Source organism: Orcinus orca, chromosome 16 (assembly GCF_937001465.1).
Source record: "Orcinus orca chromosome 16, mOrcOrc1.1, whole genome shotgun sequence".
Classification (NCBI taxonomy): Eukaryota; Metazoa; Chordata; class Mammalia; order Artiodactyla; family Delphinidae; genus Orcinus; species Orcinus orca.
In genome coordinates this window covers 48,443,605-48,468,254 of record NC_064574.1, presented here as the reverse complement: position 1 = coordinate 48,468,254, position 24,650 = coordinate 48,443,605, and the positions used below count along the sequence as shown (strand labels likewise).

The 24,650-nt window shown below is 49.3% G+C and overlaps 1 protein-coding gene across 5 annotated transcripts in view; it reads right to left on the bottom strand.

Annotated features, from left to right (window-relative positions):
* Positions 1-52: 52 nt before the first annotated feature.
* Positions 53-24,650, bottom strand: part of OVOL2 (ovo like zinc finger 2) — a 28,200-nt gene continuing 3,602 nt past the window's right edge. For 2 of the 5 annotated variants that reach the window (XM_033429373.2, XM_033429374.2), the window contains 3 exons: positions 23,669-23,744; positions 14,752-14,944; positions 53-737 (listed from right to left, as the gene is read on the bottom strand). In XM_033429373.2, coding sequence (XP_033285264.1) covers positions 424-737; positions 14,752-14,944; positions 23,669-23,744 — 583 coding nt within the window. In that variant the 3' untranslated portion in view covers positions 53-423. Of the gene's footprint in view, positions 738-14,751; positions 23,745-24,650 lie in introns of all 5 variants that reach the window. The other 3 variants (XM_049699127.1, XM_004270400.3, XM_049699126.1) reach the window with 2 other exon arrangements.

Genomic DNA, 24,650 nt, shown 5'->3' with positions numbered 1-24,650 from the left:
TCCTGCTAACTCTTTCAGAATAATAGGATTCATTATCCCTGCTGGAGGAGCATTTCAAGTGGAAGTACTTTTATTTCAAGGCACCATATCAATCTCTCCAAGGGGTGTCTCTCTTAAGAACACCCCTGCCTCCATGTGTGAAAATCCTAAAAAAAAAAAAACAAAGAAAAACCCAAACCCCAGACGGTGATCATAGCCATCCAGAAGCTTTCATTCATGTGACAGTGTTCCTGAGGATACGGGTTACGGGGGGCCTGAAGCCACTGTTATCACTGACAGCCTTGGAACGGAGCCCCCCATCAAGGCCCCCAGAGGACAGAGAGATGGACGGAACACTTGGACTTAGAAAGAGCCCGTGGGTCAGGGGGCCCTCAAGACCGGGAATCTGTGGACACGTGGCAGCGTTGGCATCCACGCCCTCTCCTACTTCTCCTCCTCCTCGCTCAGGTTGGCATTGCCCTGGAGCGTGGATGTCAGCTTGTTTTGCAAGAGGGCTGCCAGTTTCTTGGATGTCTTTTTGAGGAACGCGCTGCCCGGGTGGGCACCATTCACATGCAGGTACAGGTCCTCCTGGGTGGGGCCCGTGTAGCCACAGTCTTCACAGACATACAGCTTGTCCCGGCGCTGCTTGTAGGCATACTGCTGCTGCACCCCGTGGATCTTCTTCAGGTGGGATTCCAAGGAGCAACGCTGGGTGAAGGCTTTGTGGCAGACGTCACATTTGTAGGGGCGAATGCCTGCAGGGTGAGGGGCAGACACAGCACCGGTCGGTCACAGCCCAGCCAGAGCCTCCCACTATGAAGCCATTAAAAGTCATCCTGCACCACCCAACGGCAAAAAACCAACAACACAATTCGAAAACGGGCAGAGGAACCGAACAGGCATTTTTCCAAAGACGTACAAAGGGCCGACAGACACATGAGATGTTCACCATCACCAATCATCAGAAAAATGCAAATCACAACCACATAGAGAGGAGAGATCACCTCACACCTGTCAGAATGGCCATTATTAAATAGACAAAAGGTAACAAATGCTGGTGAGGGTGTGGAGAAAAGGGGACCCTTGTGCACTGTTGGTGGGAATGTAAATTGGTGCAGCCACTGTGGCAAACAGTATGGAGGTTCCTCGAAAACTTAAAGACAGACCTTTCTATATGATCGAGCAATCCCACTGTGAGTACTTATCCAAAGGAAATAAAAACAGGATCTCAGAGAGATATCTCCACAGCCATGTCCACTGTAGCACTATTCACAATAGCCAGGACATGGAAACAACTTAAGTGTCCACCAATAAATGAATGGATAAAAGAGGTGTGGTGTATATCTACAATGGATTATTAACCAGCCAGGAGAAAGAGGAAATCCTACCATTTGCAACAACATGGATGGACCTTGAGGACATTATGTTCCGTGAGATAAGCCAGACAGAGAAAGACGAATAGTGCGTGGTGTCACTTAGATACAGAAAAGTCAAACTCTCAGAAACAATAGAAAAATCGTTGCCAGGGGCTGAGGGAAAAAAAAAAAATCATCATGACCAAGGATGAGAAACATGAGGAAAATGATTAAGGCAGGAGACAAAACTGTCCACAGAGCAAACATAATAAAAAAGGATGCACACAGCAAAACACCACCACTTGCCTGCCTTAATGTCTGGGTTTCAAAGTGGGCAGAGTAAACCTTGTTTTCATTTTAGTTTGGGTTTCACTGGAAAAGGAGTTATTTGGGAGGTTGCCCTCAGGAGCGGTGACCCCATGAAAAGTGGGAGGTGACTCCCCATCTGCAGGGGAGGGAAGATGATGATGACAAGGGGGAGAGGGGTCATCCAGCCAGTCACCACTGTGGGCAACCAGAGTCCACATGGCCAGACAAGGTGCGGGACAGAGCAGAACACACACCTCCGAGTTACCCTGGCCCTCGGGAGCTGGAGTCTTTGTTCGCCTGCTCCAGTAGCACCGCGGAGAGCACCCTGGGTGGGACAGGTTCTCTCTCCCCAGCATGTACAGCCTGCCTTGGGGTAGAGTGGCCTCCAGCAAGGACATCCTCAGGCTGGGCTGCAGGTGTGGGCAGCCACGACATGGACGGGTGTGCCCAGAAATGGCAGGGGTCACAGGACACTGATGGCGTCGGCTACAGTTAGGAAACCATTTCCAACCTAGATCTCCTGCTGGCTTTAAAAGTGAGCTACTATGAGTGGGGCCTGCCTTCCAGATGGAGGCCACAGGTACCATATGAGCAGGGAGCTCAGCCAATCAAACCACAGTCATGCCCATGCCCACCGTGGGCACCCGACAGGGTGAGATGGGAACTTAGGTAAGGAGACCTCAGTAGGTGTATCTCAGGCTCTAAAGTCGGGGGGGATTCAAGGAAGCATATAGTGTCCCATGAGCACGGAAGCCCAGAGAGGGTGAATGCTGTGCTCGGGGTCTGTGGAACAGAGTGGGCTGCCAGCTCTCAGAGCATCTCAGAGCCCAGAGGCCAGGAGGACCACTGCCCGCAGTAATCCCCAAAGCTTTAGGCTCAAAATTTAAGAGTATGTGAAATCATCAATCAAGATAAATATTTTCAAAATTAAAATACATACAAAAAAATCCATGATGAACAAGTTATCAAAAATTTAAGTAAGGACAGGATCCACCAGGGCTGCATGGAGTCATGTTGGAGCTTGAGGCAAAGGGAAAATGTGCATCCCCATGTAGACGTTTGTATTTGTTTTTTTAATGGTTAATTTTTTTTCCCCAAGAATGTTCGAGTTGCTGAAAGAATAGTGAAAAATTGAAAAACAGGTGTATTAAAATTCACATTCTAAAATGCTTAAATAGTTTATTTATGCAATAATGGGTTTTATCATGATTTTACTATCCTGGCTTTAACGGAAGCAAGCTATTATCAAAAGATATTTTCAAAATCTACTTTTCTCGCTTAACAATATTCCTGGTGCACCGCAACACACTGACCAGAATGGCCATCATTTAAAAGTCTACAAACAATAAATGCCAGAAAGGGTGTGGAGAAAACGGAACCTCCTGCACTGTTGGTGGGAATGTAAGTTGGTGCAGCCACTGTGGAGAACAGTATGGAGGTTCCTCAGGAAACGAAAAATAGAATTACCCAGCAATCCCACTCTTGGGCATACATCCAGACAAAACTATAATTTAAAAAGATACATGTACCCCTATGTTCATAGTAGCATTATTCACAATAGCCAAGACATGGAAGCAGCCTAAATGTCCATCAACAGATGAATGGGTAAAGAAGATGTGGTACATATATACAATGGGATATCACGCAGGCATAAAAAAGAATGAAATGATGCCATTTGCAGCAACATGGATGGACCTAGAGATTATCATACGAACTGAAGTAAGCCAGACAGAGAAAGACAAATACCATATGATATCACTTATATGTGGAATCTAAAATATGACACAAATGAACCTATCCATGAAACAGAAACAGAATCACAGACATAGAGAACAGACTAGTGGTTGCCAAGGGGGAGGGGCTTGGGGGAGGGATGGAGTGGGAGGTTGGGGTCAGCAGATGTAAGCTATTATATATAAGATGGGTAAAAAACAAGGTCCTACTGTATAGCACAGAGAACTATATTCAATACCCTATGATAAACCATAATGGAAAAGAATATCAAAAAAAGAATGTATATATATATATATATATATATATATATTAAACTGAATCACTTTGCTGTACAACAGAAATTAACACAACATTGTAAATCAACTATACTTCAAGAAATAAATAAACATTCCTGGAGATTTTCCCATATTGGTGCTTACAGCTTGGTCTCATTCCTTTTTAAGAGCACCGTGGTGTTTTGTTGTACAGCTGCACCCAAATCCCATCTTTTAAAAACTGTAGAGACTGAGGAAGCCCTGCTCCAGCCCACACCCTCCCATCACATGATGCTGCCTTGTACAACCTGGTACTATGGTGTAGTCCACCTCACATCACATCACCTAGGAGCTCGTTGGAAGTGCAGAGCCTCGGGCCCCACTCCAGACGTCCTGATCCAAGCGAAAGCAGTGTTTCTCAAATGTGAGCCCGAAACAGAACCACCTAGAGGGCTTGTCAAAACACAGATTCCGGGCCCCCCTGCTGGCGGATCTGGTTCTGGGGTGGGGATGAGAATCTGCATTTCTCACAGGTTCCCAGGTGCTGCTGAGGCTGCTTATGCTGGAGTTACAGGTCTGAAGCAACGCGTGGTGAAGCCTTAGGACGGCACTTGGGGTGTCTGAGGCAGCCGGCTCCCCCAAGTCCTCTCTTCAAAGTTAAATGTCCCCAGTTCCTCACTGGTGGCGCGTGGTGGGGGGCCGGGAGAGCTATGTCTGTTCATGAAGTTTTTTAAGTACACAGATGACAAAGGAAGTCAAAATGGAAAAAAATACTCCCCCCACCCTCGTTCAACCACCTGAAAAAATCGAGTCGCTTCCACTTTTCTTCCTGTCCACATCCAGAAGCTCCCATCCTTTCCTCTAACGTTCATGTGAAAAGAATTGTGTTAGCTCAATGCCGTGGTGGGGTGTTCCTCCAGCCCACCCACGCAGAAAGCAGGCCTGTATTATATTCCACATGTTTCAGAAAAACTGCTAAAAGAAACTCCTTTATAATCCTCAGCACTTGGCACATAATAGGTGCTCAGTAAATCATTTTTATTTTTTATTTTATTATTTTGTTTTTGGCCGCACCACGTGGCTCGTGGGATCTTAGTTCTCTGACCAGGGATCGAACCTGGGCGCTCGGCAGTGGAAGCGTGGAGCCTTAACCACTGGACCAGCAGAGAATTCCTAATAGGTGCTCAGGAAATAATTTTTGAACGAATGAATGAATGAATCCTACTGGCCCAGGTAAAAGAGAGGTCACATCTTGGGGCTAGTTTTCTACAAACGCAGGGGCCGTGAGGCCTCTCCAAAGGAATACACCACGTAGGTTGCATGTCTGGGCCACAAGGGGCTTTGTGTTAACCAGTCCTCTGCGCCCACATGGCAGCTGGTTCCCACCACCTCTGGCTGATCAAGCAGCAACCTGACTTCAGACCCAAAGCTCATCAACACAGAAATTCACCCAGAGGCCAGCTGCTCCTTTCAAGGGTGACTGGAAACAGCCCTCGACTATTTTAAAACATCCAAACTCAACCAGTGGGGAAACCAGCACACTGACACCAGGCTTTAACCTGGATTCTGGAAGTGGACGCTTCCAATCCTACTCCTGGGGGTCCCCACTCCCAACGGTGACCTGAGAAGGTGATGCGGACGGGGCTGCATGGCTTTGCCTGAGCCCTGCCCCTTGCCGAGGGCATCGGGCCAGGGCCAAGTCCACTCGCACGGTCACGTCTCCTTCCTCTCTTCATTCCCAGCTCAGCCGAATCCTACGGGCACAGCACCCAGCAGAGCCTGGATAGCCAGGGCTAGAGGATTTCAAAGCCCTGCGCCGTGCAGATGACGGCTAGGATGAGGATGACTGCGGGGGGTGGAGCGGGGTAGACAGGAGGTCCCCACACCTCTAGTTATGGCAGTTAATTCTGACTTTTGCAAACCTACCCTCCCCACCCCGCTCTGCAAACACCACATTCATCCCTCGCTCACTGGTGCAGGCAGACATGGTCACCCAGCAGCCGCCTCTTGGTGACTCTTTCTGGGCTGGGGAACAAGTCCCTCCCTCCTGGAGTCCTCCTCTCCCCCAAACTCGGGGGCCAGGGAGGAGCCCCAGATGAGGGGGACAGATACCAAGGCCTCCCTGACATTGGGCCTCACCTGTCCTGGACGTGGGCGCTCTCGAGCAAAGGCCAATCTTGTCCGAGCCTGGAGTGGGATCCCGGAACCATCCCCGCACCAGGCATCATTAACCTACTGACACCTACACAGTAACAGAGTCCAAGGCCACTGGAAACCCGGGCACCACCCATCAGCCACGCATTAACTGAGTCCACACCTCAGTTTCATCACCTGTAAAATGGGGATAATAATTGATACCCCTTGTAAGGCTGCTCTGAGGATTAACCAAGATCTCACAAGCAAAGGATGCAGCACACACTGAATATTCAACGGGTGCAGCTTCAACAGCTTACAGTCCAGGTCAACAGGACGCAAACACGCTCTATTCAGAAGCTGGCTGGCGGGTGGGTATGTGAATATCTAGTATCTGTCTTTAAACTGTATCTATATGTACACCTTTTTGTTCATTATCTATTTTACAATAAAAAAGGATAATTTTTTCCTATAATAAATCATAATGGAAAAGAGTATGGAAAAGAATATATATACACATATGTATAACTGAATCACTTTGCTGTACGCCAGAAACTAACACAACACTGTAAATCAACTATCCTTCAATTTAAAAAAATAATTTTTTTAAAGGCTATTTTTTTAAATGTCGTTCCTAGGCAGCTGGTGGAGAGAGGAGGGGACAGACGTCCTTCCCCGTCCACCCTCCAGACTACTGTGCTGCGGGTCTGTATCACCTCGAGCAGAAAATACTGTGTGTTGCGTTATCACAAAGGGTCTCTTCTTTTCAGATGTTCTATTCCTACTACCAAATCAAGCTTCATGTCACTCATCCCCAAAGAAAAGTCTTTGTCATTGGCACTCTCTGCTTGCTGTAGCTAAGTCTCCTTTACTGAACTTTATCCAAACATGGACTTCAGCAAGGAGCTCTCTGCAGGCCTCCTTGTGGGACTGGACATTTAGGACAACCTCTTCAGGAGGCAATGTGACCACCCCATAAACATCATAATGGGTCTGCCCTTTGGCCCACTTCAGGGAAATTATCTACAGAAAGACTCACACAAGTAGGCAATGGATTTACAAGAATATCTGTGGTAGTCCTGTCTAAAATTAAAAGAGAGAGACAGAGAAAGAGAGGAAGGAAGGAAGGAAGGAAGGAAGGAAGGAAGGGAGGGAGGGAGGGAGGGAAGGAGGGAAGGAAGGGAGGGAGGGAGGGAGGGAGGGAGGGAAGGAGGGAAGGAGGAAAGAAAAAACCGACCCTGAAAATGTAAATAAGTGTCATCATTTGGGGCAAGAGAAAAAAATGACAGCGCCTCCACATTTGAAATTACGTCATAATCTCATATTAAGAAACGCTCTGACAACTATTCAAAAGAGTGATATATGTCTACCTCTGCAGATGGGAAGCAATCTCCAGGATAGATAGTGCACGAAAAAAGCAATGTGTGTTAAAAACTTCTGGGGAAAAAAAAATTAAGTGGTGGCTTGCTTTCAGGAGTGGAACTAGGGCTTGGCGTGGAGAGGAGGCTTCTTTTTTTCTTTCTTTCATTCTTCCCTTTCAATATTATTTTTTGTAGCTAAAAAGTCAGTCAAAATAAAAGACGGGAGAGTTTGGTGAGTGAAGGAGGCCACCCTACAAGGCAGCATTCAGCTCCCTCGGGGTGGAGGTAACTCTATTCTTTTCTCCCACCCGCCCCGCTCCAAACTTCTCCCAGCCTGCATTTTTCCCAGTCCAATCAACCCTTCCCCGTAGGCTCCAAACAGACACCATTGTTTCCTCTTCTTCAATCAAGATGGGATTTGTTTGCCTTCTCCTCCTTCTCAATGTGGCCCAGATGGAAGATAAGGCCCGAGGGCCCCACCAAGGGGGGAAGGGCAGACCCTGCGCTCCGGCCAGAGCCCCCTCCCCACTGCCCGGACCTCAGATCTGAATTCCTCAGCCTCCCTCCGTGGAACTCAGAAGCTTCCGTAGGAATGGCAGGCGCACCTCGAACCAACTCCTTTACTCTAGTCAGGGTCGTAAAGTTATCACCAACCCGAGTTATGCCCCCCTGGAGCCCTCACAAACCGAGCGGGGGACCCCGCATGTGTGTTTGCCCTTTTCGACTGGTTACAGCAGCACAGGTTTTCTCCTCTGTAGTCTGTATATTGACTGAAGTCTTTTACAAAGTAAGTAGTCACTTTACATACGAGAAAAATAAAATGCATTCAATGCAAGCTGTACTTGTCTGATGAGCCTGGCACACCTGGTCATGGTGGCGAACAACGCCCAGACCACACCTGACACCTCAGTAAACGTTCACCACGCCCCCAGGCGCCACTGGCGCCGGGGTCCCTGGGCAGCGAGGGGGGAGACGCTCAGTGCTGAGTTTGGCACCTGCTGGTTGTTGGAATCTAAATGACAGATTTCCCCCACCCACACCCTGCCCCCAGCAAACTCTCTCCTTCCCTGGATGGCCAGCTGGCTCAACCTAAAACACGTGAACAAATCCAGAAGAATATTCTGTAAAACCAGGCCCGTGACGTTTTTCACAGGCTATGAACTGAACATACAATCCTGTCTTGAAAGCTCATCCCCCCCCCCGCCCCCCGCCCCGTCTCTACTTTGTCCTGAGGTGGGTCAACAGCCGTAATTTCACACGTTGGCCTCAGTGACCCTGTCAACTCCACTTAAATAGAGCAATTCCCTCTATTAAGTGTGCAGTGGACACTCTCGGTCCCCCATCAGGACCCCCTTTTCTGGGCCAGTACTTCACTCCCCAGCTGTCACCTATGTTGGCAGCTAACAGTTCCTGGATGTCCCCTTCTCCAAGGAACAGGCACTGGGCAAGTGACCTGCCCACCCAGGGGAAAGGCAGCCTCTGACTCACATGGGCACAGAAATGTCCCCCACTTGCCTGGGGACAGGACAGGCCTGTAGCACCAGTCACACCCCAGAGCCCTGGTGGGATCAAGCTGGGGCCACATCCCTGCTACCCTGTCCTGCTCTCCCCTCCCTCACAGGTTTCTCCCAAGAGCTCTCCCTCAATAAATCAGTTTATAAGAATCGCCATCTCAGAATCTGCTTCTAGGGAACCCAACCTAAGTCAATTTGGATTGAAAACAGCCACTCGTTTGCAGACGTATTTTCACAAAATGTTAACCGAGTTTCTTCTGTTCCAGTTTCTCTCTTCCAATCTGGACTCAGATGTCATTTGCTGCTCCCCCTCCCCCATATCACACACACACACACACACACACACACACACACACACACACACACACACACACACACACACACACACACACACACACACACACACACACACACACACCCCTCTCTGATCTACTCTTTCCTTGGTGAAGTCATATCCAGAAAAGAAGTCTTAATCTTTTCTTTCATCTGCTTGGATATTAAGGTAAGACATTTCCAGGCTCCGGTTTCCCTGGACCTTTTCCAAGAAGTTTCCTCGTGTTCTGAGTCTTAGAGGCCCCGCTCTCTCAGGAGGAGACGTGGGGGAGGGGATTAATCCCGATCCCCGGTCCCACCGTCTTTGCCCACCTCATCAACACTGTCGCTGCAGTTCTCAAAAGAAGGGTCCTGGGATCCTAGGTAAGTCTTCAAATTAGTCATGGTCTGGCCCAACCGGACTGGGAGCAACCATAACCTTCACTCGTCTGCCTACTGTAGTTGTGAGAACACTGTCCACATCTTTGCTTCTGGTCCAAACACAACATTTACTTGTAATTGTCAAGAGCCAAAATCCAACATTCACGTCTCCATCAAAGGCAAAACCGAATTCCCAGAATTCTGGTGAGATCTTTTGGAGCCAGTGAGGTGGTACACATGAACTACAGAAAGGTCTGAGGAGCCCAGATGTTTGCTCTTTTTACTGATTATCCCTTTTGCACAGAGCTCAGAGCTTGCAGGGCAGGCCTCTGGCGCCAGGACGCCAGGCCTGTCCCTCCAGCCCCCGCAGAGGGGCATCCCCAGAGCTGGGGCCCTTTTTTCGTTTGCCACCAGCCAGTTTGTCAGCAATGTTTTGACTCCTCTTCCTGGTCATTATCACCTGGAGGCACATCTCCATCAGAAAATAAACCAGGGAATTCGTCCCACCCTCCCCTTCCTCCCGTGTCCACATCTCCGTTCTCTACATCTGCATCTCTATTCCTGCCCTGCAAATAGGTTCATCTGTACCATTTTTCCAGATTCTACATATCTGCATTAATATACATATTTGTTTCTCTTTCCGGCTCACTTCACTCTGTATGACAGACTCTAGGTCCATCCACATCTCTACAGTTGGGAGATTAGAATTGACTTATATACACTACCAACGTGTAGAATAGATAGCCAGTGGGAACCTGCTATAAAGCACAGGGAGCTCAGCTCGGTGCTCTGTGACGACCTAGATGGGTGGGATGGGGGGTGGTGGGAGGGAGGTCCAAGAGGGAGGGGATATAGGTATACATAGAGCTGATTCACCTCATTGTACAGCAGAAACTAACACAACATTGTAAAGCAATTATACTCCAAAAAAACCAAAACAAAACAAAAACGAAACAGGGAATTCCCTGACTGTCCAATTGTTAGGGCTCCGCGCTTCCACTGCAGGGGGCACAGGTTCGATCCTTGGTTGGGGAACTAAGATCCCACGTGCCTGGAGGCACGGCCAATTAAATAAATAAAATGAACCAGAGGGAAAATAGGTTCAATACATTTCCATAATGCTATTTGTTGGTCACTTTAAGAGTCAAAATTATAATAAAAAAATTTTTAAATCATTAACTGTAGATTCAATGACCTTAGAGCTATCCAACAGAGATTAAAATGCAAGCCATCTTGTAATTTTAAAATGTCCAGTAGCCTCATCAAAATAAGTAGAAACAGGTGAAATTATTTTAAGGATACCTTTTGTTTAACCCAATATATTCAAAATATTACCACTTCAACATGAAATCAACATTAAAAATTGATATATATTACGTTCTCATTTTGCATTAAGCCTTTGAAATCTAGTGTCTGTTTTACACGTAACCACACATCTCAATCGGACCAGCCACCCTCCGCGGACCCAGAGCTCCCCGTGCGCAGAGAGGCTGCAGGGTTCCAGTCCTAAACGCCTCCTGAGTGCCAGCCTCGCCCCTCGTGGGATGAAGTGCGTGATGCCCTTTGGGGAAGCTGCAGGTGGAAGGCGTTTTCATTCAGCAACCCGGTGATTTTCAGCCCCTCCTTTAGGAGTCACTAGAAGTCTCATCTTTGAGGAGTAGGAGATGAAGGAGCCCAGGGCCCTGGGGGTGGGGGTGGGGGTGGGGCGGGGTGCAGGCCACCCCTTTTCTGCTCATTCGGTGGCCAGAGGACATGCTGGCACCACTGAACACATGCTCAGACTCCTCAGCAACCCACTGTAAAGCCCAGGCTGGAGGGTGCGGCTTGTGCCCGGCCCGAGTTCCTCTCTATCTCGCCTCTTGCAGAGCAAGCTGGCTTCTAGAAACTGAACCGGGGCGGCTGGTAAGGCCCAGCCTCGGGAAGGACGCCGAGTGAGCACAGTACTGAGGGGCGGAGACAGAGAAGGGTCCTGTGGAAAACGGGGGACCTGGACTCAGGAAGACCAGCGGTCCCCAGCTCCTCACCTGTGAACTGCGGGTAACAAGGGCTCGGGGCTCCTCGGGGCTGTTGGACACAACAGGATAAAGCCGAGGGCCTGGCCTGCAGAAGAGCCACCACTCTGAGCTCGCTGCCACCTGAGGAAGCTGCGCAAGCTTCCACAGGCTCTCCCGCCTCTGCCAACGCCCCCCCCGCGACCCCCGGCTGCTAAGCCTCGTTCTCCCTGGCAGACACTGCTCCCCGCCACCGAACCCCTCAGCCTCCCACCAGGCCGGCTCGGACAGTCCCAGGAGGCCAGTGGCTTCCTGCCGCTCCTGCCCGATGATGCTCCCCGGAAACGTGAGGTCTGCAAGGGGCTTTGGGGAGGAAGTGCCTAGGAGCAGAGGGTCCCAGGATGTACCCCCAAACAAGGAAGGATGGGAGTTGATGGATAAATACCCCACTTCCTGCCCCTGAAGCAATTCTGGGGTGCATTGTGTGCATTCAAGCCCCAGGGGGCTTGAGCCCCAGTTGCTCCCAGTGGTAACCCACTCAGTAAGTAACTAGCTCTCACTGAGTCTCCTTCCCTGTCTCCTCTCCTCATCCCCTCACTGTGCCCCCGGGACCATCTCCCAAATAAACAGCTTCACCCAAATCCTCGTGTCAGGGTCTGTTTCTGGGGGAACCCAAACTAAGACATTCCCCATCTGCAATGCCCTTCCCTCCCCGTCCAACTGTGAAAATCCTGCTCACTCTTCAAGGCTCAGCCAAAAGGACACCTCCTCTGAGAAGCCTCCCTGGTGCCCCTGCCAGCAACAATGCACCTTCCGGGCCTCCCCACCAGCATTCGCCACTTTTTCTTCTGTCTGGCACACCTGCTGGTTTCCTTGGGTCACAGTCAGGGGTTTGGGTTCTTTCTCCCTGTGTTGGCTGAGCTCTCCACAAGCACAGAGGTGAGTCTTCGAGCCTGCCACCCCGCAGGGTCCCAGGAAAACTCTGCCAACTATTTCAACATTTACCACCACTAATAGCTCATAATTACTAAGTGCTTACAATTTGTGAAGCACTTTATATGCCATTATTGCCCTGAAACCTCGCAGCCATCACTTAGGTGATAGGTAATAAATCCATGCCCATTTTAGAGATGGACACACTAAGGCAAAAAGATAAGTAATTTCCACAAGGTTGCAGAATCAGCTAGCTCAGATCCAGAGTGCTTAACCACTGTGTGACCAACTCAGTGCAAACTCTTACAAACTCTTCCCTGAGAGCAGTCAGTCCCTAATATTTCTACTGATGGAGAATTAACTCAGTCACAGATGAGGCAGCTCCATGTTTACTCCAACTGAAGGTACCAACAGCCCACAATGCTCCCCAAGCCCCCTTCACTCTGTGGGGGAGTGACCACAGAGCCCACCAGGTGAGGAGTTGCAGAAGAAATAGGCCATGCCCTCAAGGACACCCTCAGATAAAGAGGAAAAGCTGAGAAACTCTCCAGGACAACCAACGACAAATGACGCCATGAGTGGTCCCCAATTTCCTCCAGCTCCTTGGGTCAGTTGCCTATAAGCCCAGCTTTGCAGTCACGTAATGGGTCCATTGATAACCAGGGGTCCCCCCGTCACCCACAGGACCCCCACCCTTCACAGGACCCTCTACTACCCACAGGACCCTCCAGCACCTGCAGGACCCTTCACCTTCTATAGGACCCTCCCTAATCACACAGGACCATCAATCTCCCTAAGCATTCTCCCTGCCCCAACCCAGGTGTCAGCCTGGCCACACAGAGGTCAAACTTTTACTGAAGTCAGGCTACTGGTGCCTCTTGGAGGGAAAGTGACAGTGACCAGAGGGGGCAGGAGGGAGGGGGCAGTGTCTTATGGGGGCTGGAAATACTCCAGCCAGTTATATGCTTGTGTTCGCTTTGTAAAAAGTCCTGCATCCTCAAACTATGCACTTATGGTTTGTGTGCTTTGCTGGATGTATGTTACATTTAAATGAAAATTTCACTTTAGAAAAGTTTTTTTTTAAAGGAAAAAGAAAAACCTTTTAGTAGGCCAGTCCACTCTCTAGGGTGGAGGACACCCTTCTGAGGCCAGGGAGGAAGCTCATGGCCAGTACTCTAAGAACAAAAAAGTGTGATAAGGGCTTAAAGGAAATCTGAATACAGAGGATCTGAGAAGGGCCCTGTGTGGCGGCTGGGGACCTGAGAGGCCCCCTGGGAGAGAGGAGTGGTCATTTTCCCACCCCACCCCCAAAATGCTGAGGGAAACCCTAAACCCTGAAAGAGCTTGATGGGATCAGCGGGACTATAATTAGTAAATTCTATGAGGTTGTAGGGAGAGTGCGTGGCACCAGGGCAAGACTGAATGGTTAGGATGGGTTGGATTTAGATGAGATGAAATGGATGGGATGAAAAGATGGAGTGGGATGGGGTGGGAGGGGCTGGGACAGGATGGGGATTTGAAGATGGGACCCAGACTGTGAGGGGCTTGACATGGAGCCCATCAAGATGGGGAGTTTGGATTCTGTCCTGCCCAGAGCTGGAGAAGGTTTTTTTGTTTTGTTTTGTTTTGTTTTTTGCGGTATGCGGGCCTCTCACTGTTGTGGCCTCTCCCGTTGCGGGAACGCGCAGGCTCAGCGGCCATGGCTCACGGGCCTAGCCGCTCCGTGGCATGTGGGATCTTCCCGGACTGGGGCACGAACCCGTGTCCCCTGCATCTGCAGGCAGACTCTTAACCACTGCGCCACCAGGGAAGCCCTGGAGAAGGTTTTTTTAGCAAGGAGATGGCATCTTAGAATTCTCCTCCAGGGATCGCTCTGGCACAGGTGTGGCCCTCAAGGAGCAGCCTGGAGGCCAGGTGTTTCCTAGACAAAACTACCGAGGCTACGAACAGCCAGAGGGGGCGGGAGGGCGGCCAACCGGCACCCCAGGGCTGTCTGTGGAAGGGAGCTGGTGAGGACCCAGACCCGCGCTGAGTAAAGCTCAGGGTGGGGGTGACACTTGCCCACCCGCCCCCGCAGGAGGCTCGGGCAGCGCTAAGTCAGCTGCGTGTTCTCTTTCTGAGCTCTCAGGAGGAAGCCACGTGATGCTATTTTGAGACAGACTCACTTCCCGAGAAAGGAGCACAAAATACCAGCAGAGGGACCAGGGGGACCACATTCCATCCCTCAGCCCGGCCCGAGGGCTGCACCGAGTGGGCATCACAGCTCCCAGGACACTTCCGGCCAGTGATGCGCCGCCCATCTCACCGAGGCGAGAACAGGCTGAGAGCGGCGCGCGGGCCCCAGGGGACACCAATGGCAGGTGGCAGAGCCGGGCGGCCCACCCCAAACACCCCGCCCCGCGATTCTTCCGGAAACATAACTCTGCCCCAGGCTCCCGACTGGGTTCCTTGCGGGGAAAGTCCAGGGGCTCTTGGCCGCGTCCCTCCCTCACCTGTGTGTGTGCGCACGTGCCTCTTGAGGTCGAAGGTGTCGTTGAAGCCCTTGCCGCAGAAACTGCACAGGTGCCTCTTCACCTGGCTGTGGCACTTGAGGTGCCGGTTGAGCATGCGCTGCAGGCGAAAGGCCTTGCCGCACAGGTCGCAGGTGTGAATCGCCGCGTCGCCGCCGCAGGTGCCTGTGGTGAACTGGGACAGAGAGAAGGGTGAGGACCCGTGTGGGGCGGCGCGCCCACCGCCTGGTGCGTCTAGGCTGGACCTGACTCGGGCTTCTGCACCCCCCCACACACCCATGCTCCCCTTGCTCCTCTGGACAGACCTCTGATTACCAGCTGGGCGCCCCGCCCCCAGCTACGCGCCTACGTTTCCCAGCCTCACAGCAAGTCCTGCGGGTGGGACCACCTGGCTGGTGAGATACACTCTCTAAGGGGAAAGATGGTGCCCTCTCCCCTGATTTACTCCTTCCTGCTCGGGAGAGCAACAGCCACCTCGGACCCAAGGCGGAAGCCAGTGCTGAGGATGGAAGAGCAGAAAGGAAAGAGGAGTCTAGGTCTGATAACATCACAGAGCCCGCAAAGACAGCCACAGTCAATTCCTTCCTCCCGGCCAGCATCCACCAAGAGACTGTCTCCTCTCCCCCTGGATCTGGGCAGGGCCTGCGTCAGTTCCAGATCTTAAGAAACGGTGCAGCTTTTCTGCATCCTCCCTCTTGGAAGCCAGCAGCCATGAGGAAGCCTGAGCCCACCATACTGTGGGGAAGCCCAAGCAGCCATGCAGAGGAGCAATGAGGTGCCAGGTATGAATAAAGACTCACTGGACCTTCCAGCCCAGCCAGGGCTGCCACCAGCTGAGTGAACAAACCCGGCCCAGAGGAAAACTGCCTAGCCCAGCCGTGCCCCAGTTCCTGACCCAGAATCATGAACAAATAAGACGGTCATCTTGGGAAGTGACTTGGTCAGGATCCCACAGCTTTGTTATCAGAAAAACTATAACCAAATCCCAGGTTCTGGACTGCCTGGTTCATTCTCTCAACCGTGTTTGCTGCCTCAAAGGAAGGAAACAGAATCTATAACTGTGTGAAGAAAAACACGAGATCTGATATATTCATTAAAGGTTTCCTAGTTATCAGATCCTTTAGAAGATGGATCCAACCGTTCTGCCAAAATTCTATTCATAAAAGGACCTAAAAAACTTAATTTTCAGACAAACATTATTAGCAAGAAGAGTTGGTCTTTTCCTGGCTTAACACCTTCCTTGTCTGAAACACCCTCCTTTCATCCACTGGGGTACTGCCTTCCGCCAAGCCTCAGCTCACCTGTTCCCTCCCCGATGAGCTTCTACAGCCACTGCAGCCCCTGCCCAAACTGGTCTGTGTACCCCTAAGACCAGTGCCTCTCAAACCTCAGTGCACACACGAATCCTCTGGGGGTCTTGTTAAAATGCAGGTTCTCTCTTGCACTGTTGGTGGGAATGTAAATTGATACAACCACTATGGAGAAAAGTATGGAGGTTCCTTAAAAAACTAAAAATAGAACTACCATACCACCCAGCAATCCCACTACTGGGCATATACCCAGAGAAAACCATAATTCAAAAAGACACATGCACCCCAATGTTCATTGCAGCACTGTTTACAATAGCCAGGTCGTGGAAGCAACCTAAATGCCCATCGACAGACGAATGGATAAAGAAGATGTGGTACATATATACAATGGAATATTACTCAGCCATAAAAAGGAACGAAATTGGGTCATTTGTAGAGACGTGGATGGATCTAGAGACTGTCATACAGAGTGAAGTCAGTCAGAAAGAGAAAAACAAATATCATATATTAACGCATATATGTGGAACCTAGAAAAATGGTACAGATGAACCGGTTTGCAGGGCAGTAATAGAGACACAGATGTAGAGAACAAACGTATGGACACCAAGAGGGGAAAGCGGCGGGGGTGGGGGTGGTGGTGTGATGAATTGGGCGATGGGGATTGACATGTATACACTGATGTGTATAAAATGGATGACTAATAACGACCTGCTGTATAAAAATAAATACAATAAAATTCGAAAATAAATAAAATTTAAAAAAAAAGTGCTGATTCTGATTCAGGAGGTCTTGTGGAGTCTGGATGCTGCATTGCTAGACAGCTCCCAGGAGATGCCACCATGCAGTCCATGGACCACACCTGAGATGTGAGGGGCTGGCCCTCACACGGTTCAGGACTTTATTCCAACTCATTCCAGAGGCTTCCATCAGGCACGAACGTTTCCTCAACTAAACGCCTTGTGGAAGCCAGCAAGCATTCGCGCAGGCTCCTGCCCACCCCCCACCCATGCCCCAAGCGCACATGAGGGCCCTGCACAGTCAGAAAGTGTTGGTGGGCAATGGCTCACAGGTGGCAGGAGGAGAAGGCCCCAGCACAGGGCTTTCCAGTCAGCCCCCTCCACCAGTTCATTCTCACTGCTCCATCTTAGCCTCGGCCGACACTGACGTGTGCCTGATCCGAGATGGGGCCTGTGCTCAGAGCACCAGGATGGCTTGTCCCCAGGAAGCTGCCAGTCTAGTCGGAGAGCAGACCGGGCAACAGGCCACTGCCATCTGGGAAGCCCCAGCTGCAAGGGGTGGCTGGGAGGGGAGCCTAGCCCAGACAGTGGGCGCACGGGAAAGTGTACCCAGAGAGGTGAACATCTCAGCCAGGCCACGATGAAGAAGATGGGGGAAGGGCAAGGAATATCCCAGAGAGGGCACTGGGAAAAGGGGGACTGTGTGTAGTCCAGCCTGGCCAGCCTGAGCCCTGGGGAGTCGCTGACGCACAGAGCTGAGGGAGGAGAGAAGGGCAGGGCCCCCAACGACTGTCAGAGGGCGGGGGGAGGGTGGGCACATTGGAAGATACAGGAGGACAACCGCAGGGCTTGAGTCTGATGACCCTCCTGCCTCATACCCCACCTCTGCCCCCCAAAGGGGTGGGGCCTGGCAGGGCCTGCGGGAGACCCAGCTGTGCCCAAGGCTCTCCTATCACAGGACAGGTCATGGTCTCCTGCTAATCCGCAGTGCCCATTCTAGTCACTGCCTCCCTTGAAGGGATGTGAAGAGACTAAATATGGCCCAGGTCTTGGCAAACAAAATGCCGTGAGCTTCTGAAGGCCAAGTCTACACAGGATAAAGGTCATTTGAGAGGTAGTGCGGCTAATGAAATAGAACAGAGGCACATGAACCTGGTAATTCTGATGAAAAACGTGAAGAAAGCTAGAACTGTCTTCTGAAAGTCTTGCACCATGTGCCCGAGGACTCGCCAACTATGGTTCCAACCTGAACCCTTGTTTACTTTAATCCTTTTGGTAAACTCCTATTTTTAAAATGCTCAGCATGTAACATGAATACCTCCTATTACAGTCCAGGATGGAAATCTCAAATCACTGGCATTATTTGGTTTGAAAAGAATAAAAATTTTGAGGGCAGAGAGGATGGAGATCAGTGACCATTTAAGGGAGTTCAGGGTCAGTGGATCATCTGACTGAGAGAGATACAGAAAGCTTTTTAACACAGGGGAGAAAGAGGGAATGAGGCGAGGGGACTGGAGAGGGAGGGCACCCCATTCTCTGGGGAACTTCCCTCTGGTTTTCTCAGAGCAAAAATAAAAGACCTCCCATTGCCTCAGCAAACGCAGTGTTGCCATTTCTCCACTCTTCACAACATGGAAAACTGAGTCAACACAAAATGCTCATGTAGAGAATTGCCATAAGGTGCACCCTCCAGCCCATGAAGGGTTGTTCGCCAACTATAAATGTATTTCTGACCAATCCAGACTCCAGACGTTTATGAATTATATCCAGAACGTCTGAAGAGGGCCTTTTCAAAAGAAGATGGAGGGTTAATTCAACAGCAAAAAGATCATGGCTGACGAAGCCAGCTTCTGCCAGACTTGTTCACTTTTCAGAGGAAGGAAAACTTCCTTCGTTAGAAAGGTGAGAGTCCTTATTATTCAGCCATAAAAAAGAATGAAATCATGCCATTTGCAGCAACATGGATGGACTCAGAAATGATCATACTAACTGAAGTAAGTCAGACAGGGAAAGACAAATACTATATATCACTTATATGTGGAATCTAAAAAATAATACAAATGAACTTATTTACAAAACAGAAACAGACTCAAAGACAAAGAGAACAAACATGGCTACCAAAGGGGAAAGAATGGGGGGCGGGATAAATTAGGAGTATGGGATTAACAGATACCACTATATATAAAATAAACAACAAAGATTTACTGTATAGCACAGGGAATTATATTCAATATCTTGTAGTAACCTATAATGGAAAAGAATCTGAAAATATATATACACACATATACATATATGTATACAGACATATGTATAACTGAATCACTCTGCTGTACACCTGAAGCTAACACAATATTGTAAATCTACTACACATCAATTTTTTTTTAAAAAAAAAGGAGAAATTCCTCAGAAAAATATTTGGAGGATAAATTCCTAAACATGAAATTTATCCACAGAGTGTACTTCACATGTGCCTTGAAATTTGGTCTGTGATAGCAAAAAGCTGGAAACTACCTATATGCCCATCAATAGGAACTTGTTAAAAAAAGATGGTATAACCATATAATAAAGTAGCTAGAAAAGGACAAGAGTACCAACTGCCAGTCACATGAGTGAGCCCTCCTGGATGTTCAAGCCCCCAGGAGACTCCAACCCCACTGTCATCTGACTGCATCCACAAGAGAAACCCCAGGCAAGACCCACCCAGCTGAGCCCAGCCAATCTGCAGAACTAGAAGACGTCATAATAAAGTGTTATAAGCTGCTAAATTTGGGGTTGTTTGTGAAGCAGCAACAGAACACTGGAACGGTGAGAGATGTATCACATTCTCTCTAGAACACCAGAGCTGCCACACTTCTGCGTGTTCTCTCCCAGGATGGGCAGCATGATACAGAAGACACCCCTGATTCCTGAAATGATGCCCCATGTGCCGGAGGACCGGCAATCTCTCCTCGGGTCACCTGTCTGCTCACTGGGCCATCTTTATTATGTTTACACAGGCTTACACCTACCACTCTACTTCCTAGGAGTCCAAAATAGGGTTAACCAACTACCTTGTTACTCTACTCTGCAAGGCGTAGACCAAAATTAGTTACATCTTTGTCACCTGGTCACAAAATGAGTGGGATGGAGAGACAAGAAATGCTGAGGATCAATTAAAAACCTAGACCTGGATGGCTGTGTGATGTCATTTAATATCCCTGGGCCATACTTTCCCACATGTAAAAATAATAAAATGGGACTAGATGAGCTCTTTTCCTAAGTTCAAATCCTGCTCTACCACCTACAGTCTGGGAAGTAGGCAAGTTACTCAACCTCTCTAAGCCGTAATTTCATCACCCATAAAATGTGGACAATAATGATACTTGCCTCTTGAGACTGTTAAGGAATTAAATAAGAAAAGCTACTTTAAAAAGACTGGGTGCTAGGGACTTCCCTGGCAGTCCAGTGGTTAGGACTCCGCGCTGCCACTGCAGGGGGCATGGGTCCGATCCCTGGTCAGGGAACTAAGATTCTTGCAAGCCGTGAGGTACAGCCAAAAAAGAAAAAACAAAAAGACTGGCTGCTGCAGTAAATGCTAACTCTTAGAGTTCGACAAGCTCCAGAGTCCTGTGATCCTAAATAAAAGGTAATTGGTCAAAACCCATTGTTTCTCCATTTGTCTTTTGAGCTTTTCTCTCACTGATGGAAGAAAAAGGGAACCAACCTTCAGTGTGAGTCACTAGCCCCTAGTCTTTCATCTGCGACTCTGAAATCCAAATAGCTCTGAAAACCAACATTCGCTCCTATCTCCCTTGGCAACAAAAGTGGAAGCTACCCATTTGGTGTCAATATTCGTGTTTTGATATGGAAAGTATTAATGTTCAATTACAGTATACCGCTCCAGACACTGTTATACTCAGCAAAAGCTTAATAGTCTCATCCTTAATCCAAAATTAACTCTCCAAAAGGCTTATTACTGAAGTGAGGAAGCTACCACGAGGATGGGAGGTGACATCAGTCTGGAGATTAATTAACTAACTGGAGATTAATTCAGGGCAAGAAAGATGAAGAGAGATAGCAGTTCCCCAACCCTGAAGCTTGGCGCTTTCTTATTTGCTGTCCTGTTTTCTGCAGGATCTCGGCTTTCATTTTAAAAAACACACAAAGTTCCCCTCTAGTTCTTCTAAAAACAGGCCTGTGCAGCAGAAACAAACCCATCATTGTATCAGAGCTGCTGAAGACTTCAGGAGCATCTAGGGAGATAGGGACCTGGGCTGGCCCTCTGACCAACTTCAAAAGCTGGCTAAGGTCACTTACCTGTCAACTTCTAAAGGAAAAAAAGAAAAAAAATCCTTTATTTTCTGTGGATGCTTCCACCAGACAAGTTCCTTAAATTAATGGTCCTATTTCCTGTGGGAGGCTACCGTGAGTGCAGGCTACCTTCCGGTGGCCGCGCAGACGAGATTTCCAGTGACACATGTGCTTATGCCTGAGCGCTCAAAACATGCTAAGCGTATTTCCCCAGCTCCTTTAGGATAAAAATTCCCCTCCTGCTCCTATGTACTACTTCCTTAAGCTTCACAACTCCACTACATGGCAGAATGCAGAACCTTCCCAAATGCAGAGATGCTGACGGGAACATATCCTAATCATCCAGAAGAAACAGATTCAAATACCTGAAACCCGCCTGTGGCCACAGGGCTTGTAGGTGCCCACACCGAGATTCTGATGGGACTTGTTGTCTGCAAAACGTGTGCCTGCACTTCCCCGGGACAGGCCCATGGGTCTGGGCATGACGTGTGGGAGAGGCAGGGATGAGCCCTGTGGTTTTGTCTCATGTCACGGTGAGAAACTGCTTCAATTCCTTCATGTCAGGCTGTCAGTGCTAATGGCTAAGGCGTCAAAGGTGGCTTCCACGATGCAGTACAACAACGCTAAAGAATAAGGAGCCTTGGGTTGGGCTTTGCCACTAGTACCTGTGACGAACTCAACAAAACCTCTCTGGCTTTACCTTTCTCCCCACAAAAATAAGGAGATTGGACCACATAAGGGTCCCTGAAGTAGATCCTGTGGGTGGACACGCTCAGCCTCTATTCCTGCTCCTCTGGTGGGCCTTCCTGTACAGCAGAGGCTACAAAAGCTAGACACTACATTTCCCAGAATCCCTGGCATCTGTGGTCTTTAGATGTGACTGGGGTACCACCAGTTACATGCACCAGCAGGAGATTTGACTTCGGGCCTGAGTTAATTGAGCCGAGGCAGGTATGTGGCAATTGTTTCACACCCTGCATTAGCAGAAGCATCGTGATGCACGACAGCAGCCAAAGAGGCCGCGGCTGCAGTTCCCTAGGTAGCCCAGTTCTGTAGTGTGGCTCTGGGGGCCACTCCTGGGAGCTCAGCCTGGTCTCTCTTTAGCCCATTTAGTACCCCATAATTAACCACTGTCTGCTTAAGTGAGCTACAGTGGATTCTGTTTCTGCAACAAATCCATTCAGACCCTTCCAACCACAAAAACCGACTTACCTATATTCCACTTAAAAGCTGGCTGCAGTTAACACTTGCATTGTTCTCCTATTCCTTTTTCCCCCTTTAAATTAATTTAAGCTTTTTCAAGCATCCATTCCAAGCTTTTTTCCCTTTTGTCTTGCTTCCTATTTCCCCCCAGATGCTACTGACTCCTTCCCTGCCTGTATTCCTCTTCTATGTTGACTTATGTCCTCCTATGAGTCAGGCATTACTGCACCGGGTGCTGAAAATACAAGCTCAGCAGGAATGCTCCCTGCCTTTGGTGGGTCTAGAGTCAAGAAGAAAAGTCTGGTCAGCCAAGGAGATGGTCAGTGAGTTACAAGACTGGTGGGGGGAATTGGGACATCCAGTTCTGTCTTGGGAGACTGAAGTCAACAGGCAGGGAATTAGGGATGGGGCTTATGTTACCTTCCAAATATCAAATGGGTGGGTTTTTTAAAAATACTTAAATCCAGCCAATCCAGTTGGTAAATCCCTTGTCCCTGCTGTAGGCAACAAAGTATTGGACATTAACAAAACTTGCTATGAGTCACTGTTGGCTACCTCCCCACTGGGCAGTTTACACACACACGAAATTGCTCAGCGTGTTGCCTCCATTGTCTCATGTAATCTGCCCAATGCTTTGGAGAGGCCGATTCGCTTATCTCTATTTTGCAGATCAGAGAACTGAGGCTCAGAACAGATAATGTATCCCCAACCACAGCTGGTGAGATGGACCCAAATGAGGTTTTCCTTCTCAAAAACCTTCCAGAGCCCCTCCTCTGCCCCCACGGGAGCACCCACACTTCTCGGCTTGGCCCCATGACCATCACAGCCTGTCCTGGCTACATGTCCAGTTCCTCACCTTGACTCTCCCTGACCCCAGGCCCATTTCCCATCCTCCCTCCAGCTCTGAGTCCTGTCCTTACTCAAGCTTTGGGCTCAGCCCATACGACCCTAAAGCGTGCCTCTCCCCCTTCTCTCACAGCCCTCAAATCCACACCAAGAGACCTTCCTCTGCTCAGAATGTACTGCATCTTTGCTTGTGCTTCTAGTTGAGCATTCACTTTCCTGTAATAGGGTTAATAATTAATTTAGTATTTGTGTCTCTCCACCAACCCAAATAATTCTAGCTAGAGTTATTGGACACCTACCGTGTTTCACGCTTGACTCATTTATCCTCACACCTCTATGAGGTTTCATTACTTGTTTCATTACTATCCCCATTTTTACAGGCGAGGAAACTGAGGCCCAGAGGGACTAAACCAGAGCCTAGAGCCCTAACCGTTACTGTCAGAAGATTCTGGAACACCAGGGTGGCAGCATCTTTATCTCCTGGCTGCCTTGTGCACAGCAGGCACTACATACTGTTGGATGGGATGTAGCTTCTCTCTGCCCTTCTCTGGTCCTAAGAACCAACGGTCCAGTAAGTGTCTTCAAGTCACTCAAAAACATGCATCATGCCTGAGTGGCTTCCCCCTCTTATGGTTAGGAAACTAATTCTTAGACAGTTCAGCATACTTGGCATAGAACTCTACAGTTACACAACGTGCTAATTCACCGGCAATTGGACCAGTCATTTGAAAATGGCCAATACCACAGCTGATAATTCTGTAGGCTTGAAGCATCTTAACCCCAGGAGGTCTTGTGGAAGCTGAGAAGGAGAGGGAACCTGAACTTCGGCCTCAGTAAACAAACAAAAACTCCTCTGGAAACCTTGTTAAGGGTTGAGGAGCAAACTCTATGCCCTCCCCCCCACCCCTGGCGTCAGCACCAAAACAAGGATCCTGGGAATAAGATTGGTTTATTCATTCCCTTAATCCAGGGCCCCAGTGGAGCTGTTTGCCTGGGGTGGCAGAGATCTCCTAAAATGGTGGTTAACGGACTGGATATTTTCCTGTGCCACCTTGTCTCCAGGGCAATCTGGGCAGTTGGGGGACAGAGGGGTGAAGTATCTATAGACCACCCGAAAACAATGTTGCAAATTGTCCTTCCCGCGGATGATAAATATGCAAGTGGATACTTGGTAGAATTTCCCGGAGGGCAGAGCTACAGGCCTCAGGCAAATTGTCCCTCCCAGTTAACCCCATCTGGCCCAGAAAAGCCTCCCATCAGCTGACTTTGAACCTCGTCAGCGCACTTAACACTAAGCAGGATGCCTACACCCAGTCACAGCATCCTTTAAAGGTGTCTTTCTTAAGGATTCCAGGCTCAAGCCTCTAGCCTCAATTGATAACCAAATGCACGCCAGCCCACCACGGAGCCAAGCCCCTGGAGCCAGGAATATGCACAGGGGAGGGAAGACCTCTCCCAGGAAAAGTAACGGAGGAGGCTTTGGCAATCCACAGCT